General features: G+C 38.7%; 1 protein-coding gene across 1 annotated transcript in view; it reads left to right on the top strand.

The window, feature by feature from the left end:
- The window catches only part of pepd (peptidase D), a 17,257-nt gene extending 16,065 nt beyond the window's left edge, over positions 1 to 1,192 (top strand). The window contains exon 15 of the mRNA XM_050048056.1: positions 638 to 1,192. Coding sequence (XP_049904013.1) covers positions 638 to 778 — 141 coding nt within the window. The 3' untranslated portion in view covers positions 779 to 1,192. The remainder of the gene's footprint in view (positions 1 to 637) is intronic.
- The last annotated feature ends 6,649 nt before the right edge of the window (positions 1,193 to 7,841 follow it).

The following is a 7,841-nucleotide window of genomic DNA, read 5'->3' as shown; positions in this document are numbered from 1 at the left end:
TTTTTCTACTCACTGACGTGGTCAATCTATGTGAAACTGCACATAGGCATTGAGGATTGGCATAGGTAGAAGGTGACAAAGCTACCAATGGTTATGGACTAGTTTAATTAAAATTCATAACATCTGAGATCTGTTAAAGTGGTAGCTCTAATAAGCCTCTTGCAGTAGTGTTGTAAGGTTTATGATACAGACATATAACAAGGACAGTTTAACTTAAATGTCCTTTTTTTTTTTTTTTTTCACTTTTTTGAATATGTAGTTAATATAAAATGACAAAACTTGGGATTCATCTCCAGCCTGTCTTTACCAAACCTCTCATGTATCTTACCCTGTTGGTCTTACTGTATCTGATCTCAGCTCTTGGGTTGGGGAATTATCACAAATAATGTGCTGAGAAGAATCAGTATTTTGAAATGATAGAAGATAAAGTTGAATCTTCTTATAAGGGCTGTGATAAATTTACACTTAACTAAATGATATTCAAGGAAAATGTTGTGTTAAAAACTTCTATGTGAATACAGATTCTTCATTTTACATGTGAATTCTTATGTGTGTTGACATTTGTGCATAACCTTTGAAAGTCTCCTACTTTGATTCCACCATGTTTGACTGACTGCTGTGTCACTGCTGTGTGCAGGTTCGCATCGAAGATGACATTGCAGTGACAGCTAATGGCATGGAGCTGCTGACCTGCGTCCCTCGCACTGTGGAGGAGATCGAGGCCTTCATGGCCGACTCTGCAAAAGCCTTCAGCCCCATCCTCAGTGAGAAATTCTGAATGTCTCACAATAAGAAGCTGTATGCTGCAATGTCATTGATGATTACAGATAAACACCAAAGAATATTCTTTGGTGAAAGTCATTACTCTCATTCTCATATCTCACATATATAACAGATACACAATCAAGAATTTTATTACACAGTAGAATTAACACACAAAAATAACCAAAAAAATCTCTTTTACAGCAGTCATAATGTTTTGCGAGTTATGATGTCAGCAGTTGCTTTGAAGGACAAACTACTTTAACACATTAAAAGTCTCCATTTCTGTGCCTCCTGGACAAAGAAACATTTCACAAGAAACATTTGATTTTTAAATGAATACTTCTTATTCTTCTATGTTCCTTTTTATAAACATTGATTCACAAAAATGCTGTAAAATTATTATATAAATAAACATTTTTAATTTGCAGCTCTGTGTAGAAGAGTTTTGTCTATTTAGTTGGTTTATTGTGTAAGTGTTCTGTCAGTATTGTAGGATCAATCTTTCATACAAGTCAGTACATCAGACTATAAACTTCATGTGATCAGACAGTAACCAGAGGAGCCTGTCTGTCCCCTAAAAGACGTTAATTTCCTGACGCTTCCCCTTAAAGGTGAAAGAGCATTAAATTAACACGTACAATAGATTAATATAGGAAGTGAAACTTTTAAATGTTTGTTGTAAGGCTGCCATTGGCCTCAATATGGATGACTTACTGGACAAAAGTCTCCTACATGTAAAATACACACTTGCAGGTATTGACCACCAGAGGGCACTGTCATTCTTCAATGAGAAATGATAACTGTTACACAGACTTGCTGCAAACAGAAACATACCACAAATATTTTAAGGTTAAACTGCTGCTCCAAAGCCATGTCAAATCTAAATAGACAGACAATACATGAGCTAACGTTCGTGATTTCCAAATGATTGCCACTCAGAAATAAAAGACTTTTTCAGGTGGGAGGTTTTGCTGTTAAATATTTACTCAAGTAGATCACAGCCAGTAATGCTGATGGCCCATCTGATCAACAGGGCGAACAAAGGCCTTCCTTCCAATTGACTTTGGTCTGATAAGATTAAGGGGACAATCTTTACTACTTACCTCCGAATGCATCTTGACATAGTCCACAGTTTTGAAATAACAGCTTGGCCAACTTTAACTTCATCATTCCATACCAACCATGTAAATTACAGCTGAAATAAAATGTTGTTCCGTGACGAAACAAGAGACAAAGATCAACCAAAAAAGGACATCTCAATTCATCATTTTTCACGCAAGATGCACACAAAAGTGATGATGAACAGAACAAAAATACAGGCACAATGCTGGACAACAGGCACCCAGAAACCACAAGTAAGAGTAAACCGAGCTAAAGGTTGCCATGCAGAAAGGACAGTGGAGACATCAGGTGGGACACAAAGAGAAACTGGCCCCTAGATAAAGTCATTTCACGAGAAGCTTTTCATTATAGTCCAGCTGTATTTAAAGGGCTCCTAAATGGTCCTCGTCTCAGTGACTGTTAACTTTTTCTGGCCAATCCCATGTCTGACACACTCTCCCTCTCTTAGTCACCTGCCAGACACCATTCTCAGATATTTCAGTGCTTGCTCAAATATGTTTCAAATTGTCATCTCACTAAATATGAAAGGAACAGAAAGAAAGGAAACGTTCAGAGCATGAAATTAAACGCCCAAAGTATGGAAGTATCAAGCAGCTTATTGAGTTTAAAACTCGCCCAAAGAATCCAAGATGTCAGGAACCTCTTAGGCTATAAACTGTTTAAATGCTATTGATTTTTTACTTCATCCAGTAGCTCGGAGGCTGGCAGTTACCACAGATAGCCTTTGACCAATAAGCTGTAACATTAAAACAATATTTTATTGTCACACAGTTTTTCAGTTATGACTGTCTGGAGGTGAGCACTCAAAATACAAGATCAGCAGATGCTCGAGGGCTCTTTTACTGACTTTTTCAAGCCTTTATAAACACTGTTCTCCATGTAATTTCTTCATGTAAGGAGGAAGATATGGGAAACCTTTTTCACAATGGTATATGATGAAATTGTCTAGATGAACTGCACTACATGAGATGTGGCCCTCGAATGACCACAGAAATTCTTGTGCCCCAGGTTGCATTTAAATATGATATACATTGTCAACATGATTGTGTATAGGATTGAAATGTAAATACTCTGGCGCCATCATGTGGTAGTACATAGAATGACACTATGGTAGACGGCAAAACATGCTTTGAAAGCAATCCACAGAAGGCACCGATTTTCATCGGATTTTTCCGTTTAATTTATTTGCAAATGAAAACTCTAATTTGAAAGATATTATAATAACATAATTATTATTTACTTAATAACTGATGACTTGAGAGTTTAGAACTTTAATAAGTCAGTAACAGTTTGGCCCAGTTGTAGAGGAAGTAGTGTAAGGAAGTTTTTCATATTCTTATTCTGTGTAGGTCATGAAGCATGTGAAAGCTGGACAAAAAGAATATGAAATTGAGAGGTAAATGGAGCATGTTGTCAGTTGAACCTCCTTTTTTCATGCCAAAGATGTGTATACACCCATGTTCTTGCATTTGTAAGAGAAACCAGGAAACGTGGATTCGTTATCTTTGCAAAGTGTTTGATGTACTTGGCCGTGTGATGATTAAAGAATGAGTCCTGAATGAATTCTTAAAAAGGCATGGAGTCAGAGGGAGGGCAGTCAGTGACTGATCCTCAGCTAATTGGTGTTTTATGTGATCTCTGCTGAGCTTTTTATTTGCAGCCCGTTACAGCACTACTGCCACACACCTCATACCACCATGTGTGTGGAACGTGGCTTTCAGCTGGCAGCATCATTATGGATGAAGGACTCTGAGATGGTGTTGCAAATCATGCTTTGGCCTTTTGTATTAAAGGCCATGTGTAATGAGTGCTGCCTGGGGATCAGTGGTCTGTTTTCCTGTCCATGTTAAGAGCTTGAGCAGTTAGCACCTGGTCATCACAGAGCCTCTATGTCTGGGTGTCTGGTCAAAAGGCAAAGTAAAAGGAAATTGATGAAACACTGGAAACACTGATGAAATGCTGAAAACATGGAGTCCTTTTGATATCCTACAAAGCAACAATTAAAACAAATTTGACCACCCCTGTAATGGGTTTGCTCCAGCTGTGATACAGCAATCCACAACTTCAAGCAAGTGTCAGCCAGGGGCATAAAGTTGGGGGGCCAATATCTCCTTCCCTACTTCCTACCTCCTAATTCTGGCACCCTTGCTCATAGTATACCCATCTTGGAACTCGACCTTCATTGTGACCTCAACAACATACCTGGAAAGTTTTGTGAGCAGTGGGATGCCAATAGCATCTATCATACTTTCTACCCTCCTACTTCCAGCCCCTTTCCCGGACCACACCCATCTTTTTGTCCACTTTAATTTGTCCACAGACAGACACCTGCCACAGTACGACTTCTGCAGTTGTTCTCGCTGCAATAGGTGTCTCTAGGACTGCATTTTGCCCCGATGACTATTACTTTGTGGTCTAATAAATCATTCAAATATACTGTAGTTTCTATTTATCTCTCTTTTTATTCTAGTATTGTGTCATTGTTCAACACCTGGGGCATTTACTGTTCTGTTATCTTCTATGATGGACTTGTAGCTCGATCACACAGGACTAATTCATGTTGCATTAAATTATAAATGAGTTAACAGGGTTAACAGGTTTCTGGTGCTTTGTATTAATGACACTGTGTGTGTCCTTGTATAAAACAGTTGTTCTGGACTTTAATATTCATGAAGCTCTTTGACAAAGTGTCACCAAATGCCCTTATATTCATGAAACTTTTGAACTGTTCTGTTTTTTAGTGCATGTCCGTTGAAATCACTCAAAAACCCAACGAACACAGAAAGTTTCTTAAGCTATTTTTGGTATGGTATGGAATGGTATTGATGAATGGACAACCCAAAAACATAATGCCTCTGGCCACAGTATCAGGGGCATAAAAACAGTTTGCCTAAATATGTTGGGAGAATTTTCTTTAAACTTTTTTTTTCACTTTAGGTGTCACTTTAGCTGTCTTTAAAACTGTTTCATTTATTATCACATTGTGAAATGTGATAAGATTTCATGGGCCATCCACTGCATTCGATCAATGGTGGTTGAAAACTGGGTCCCGAGGCAGAGTTTCACACATAACTGCAAAAACCTGAGGACTTCTGAGAATAAAGTTCATTTAGGCAAAGGCACAGAAAGATCAATCCAATCAGCTGCAGCGTGCGTCCAATCAATAACTGATTGATTGACACAGCCACAGATTTCCCCACTGAATCTTATCCACCTTCCTTTTTCCACACGAGGAGCCTCTTCAGAAGAGGATGAAGGACAAAGGACGTCCAGGCTGCTCGTCAGACACTGGCCAACCAGGACACATCCCCCAACAGGTCAGTCCATGAAAATAACAAAAATAGGGCCGAGTTTTGGAGCTCAGGACTTTTACTGGTGCCAACTGAAATGTGGCTGTAGCAGGCCTCCCTAACATTGTTTTCCCTGTATGTAAATGATAAAGCTCTTCAAATGAAGACTTCTAACTTGGGAGTTAAAGTTGATGATCAGACTGTAGGCAGAGTATTATATGTGGATGACCAAGTTTGGCTTGTTGAAGAAAATGAAGAAAATCTGCAGAGTATGCTGAATACTGTTGTGGAATGGCGCTGGAAAAGGAGATTAGTGGTAAATCTAGACAAACCACAAATAGTACATTTCAGAAGAAAAACAGTGGTGAGAAGTTCAGTTGTTCTTAACTTTGGTTCAGTAGTGTTGTCATGTGCTGACCAGTATAAATATCTTGGCTTGACGCTGGGTGAGCACATGACATTTAAAGAGGCTGTCAGTGTTCTAGCTCAGTCAGCGGGTAGAGCACCAGGATCAGTACTGGACAAAGCTAAACAAAGTGGCAATATGGGATTTCATACTGATACACAACTCTAATATTCATGTGTGTGTCTAACTGTCTGGATGTTTGGGGCTTCTGCGAACAAACAAGTTGTAACACTGTGCATCATAGAGCGATTCTATCCTTTTTAGACATCCATAAATTTACCTCAGTTTTGGCAGTAAGTGGAGATATGGGATAGGAACCTCCAAACATCAGACACAAATGTCAAATGCTTCGACTTTGGAATAGACTTGTGAAGATGTCTGATCAGAGACTCACTTAAAGGCGATTTAACAGGGACACCTCCCATGGTTACCCCTGCTAATGAGTTCAATTTTATCTGAACAACTTGTCATTTATTTTCCACAACAGGTTACTGTGTGATATCCAGGAGATGTTATTTGTATATGATGAATGGTATACATAGTATAAACCAAAATTACAAACTTATCTCATGAAGAAAAGCTCCAATGCAAAGCTTTATGTGAAGTATAATTCAAACAAAAGTCAGAGATCCCTGTGTGCACAGTTAAGCACAGTTAAGCTCAGGAACATTACCCGAAAGACCAGTATGGCACTCCAGAGGACGAAGATATAAGGAATGTACATTACAGTAAAATTACTTCCATTTATGTTGATTTATATTGGTTGGATGACTACTACTACTGGTTTGGACTGATCGCTGCAATGCTCTTGTAAACCCATGAAGGTTTGGCACATGTTTGTGTGTACGACACAAAATAAAGAAATCAATCAATATATTTATTGATTAATATTGTATGTAATTTATACTGTATCTTCAATAAACTACTAATCTGACCTTGTGACAGTTTCCATCTTTGTAAAAGAGTTTTTTTCCAAGGTCAGGCTGTGGCTCAGAGGCAGAGTGGGTCGTCCACTAATCAGAAGATTGGTTGTTTGATACCAGGCTCCTCCAGTCTACATGTTGAACTACACTTAGGCGAGATACTGAACCCCAAATTGCTCCCAATGGCTGTTTCATCAGTGTGTGTGAATGGTTACCACCAGTGCCTGAAAGGGTGAATGTGACAGTTACATTTTTCTAAGTGACTATTAAGAGTAAGTAATGGTTATCATTAAGTCTCACATAAATGCCGCATTAACTGATGATGATAAAGTAATCAGATTGTTGACCACAATTAAGATAATCTACCAATCTATATCTCTGCTGATGAGGATGGTGCTGTGGATGAAGGGGAACTCATTCCCCCACTCTCTTCTGACGATGAGATGAGGATGAGTTTGCAGAAGACGGTCATCATCTACTAAATACAGACAACATGTTTGTAAAACACAGAATGGACAGTTTTTGTCACAGATTTGTGTATTAAATTCAGTGGCAACTTTTCAAGTGACACGTGCCTCGTTGTCCCCTCTAAGTGTGTACTGAGATGAGAGTGGAAGATCGCCCCCATCACAGACCACCAGTAGATAAATGTTGTAATGGTAAATGTCTCCAGACAGAAGAAGAAAACACATCTCAAACACACGTTCTCAGATATTGATGAGTCGTCAATAACGGAAAGATCCTTGGTGTATAAGTGAGAGCGGAACAAGAGGCAAAGCTGCAGGGACGAGTTCAGGATGAAAATCCTCTTGCTAGTTGTTTTCTGGAGCTTTCACTGCATCTCGGTGAAATGATTTTTACCTACCTCACTACTTTAAAAGATTAATAATTATGACTCCTAGCGAAATAAAACACATATATTTGTAAGTTCTTATTCTGGTATGAGCCTATTTTTTGCAACTACTGATTCATGAAAAATGCTGTGTTTTGTTTGTGCAGTAAGAAATACCATCTTGTTACAAAAAAGGCACTGATATACAAATCAGTACATTGGACCACAAAGTCTGTGTGAGCCAGACAGTCACTAGTAGACCTCTTGTTCTCTGTCAGCAGATAGTTTCCTGACCGTCTGTCCTGAAGATGTAGCAGTGCATATCATAACAAGAGGTGAAAGTCCTGCTGTAAATCTCTATGTTGTGATACCTCATTTGTCCTCTAGATGGATGACTTCAATCAGAGACATCATTTTCTCATCCTCTAGGTGATGTAAAACTGAATCTACCCAGAAATCACACGGGCAAAGTACGCTGTAAAGTGTACAAATAATTAGTAATT

Source organism: Epinephelus moara, chromosome 1 (genome assembly GCF_006386435.1).
Source record: "Epinephelus moara isolate mb chromosome 1, YSFRI_EMoa_1.0, whole genome shotgun sequence".
In the NCBI taxonomy this organism is placed as follows: Eukaryota; Metazoa; Chordata; class Actinopteri; order Perciformes; family Serranidae; genus Epinephelus; species Epinephelus moara.
This window is presented reverse-complemented; position numbering and strand designations above follow the sequence as displayed.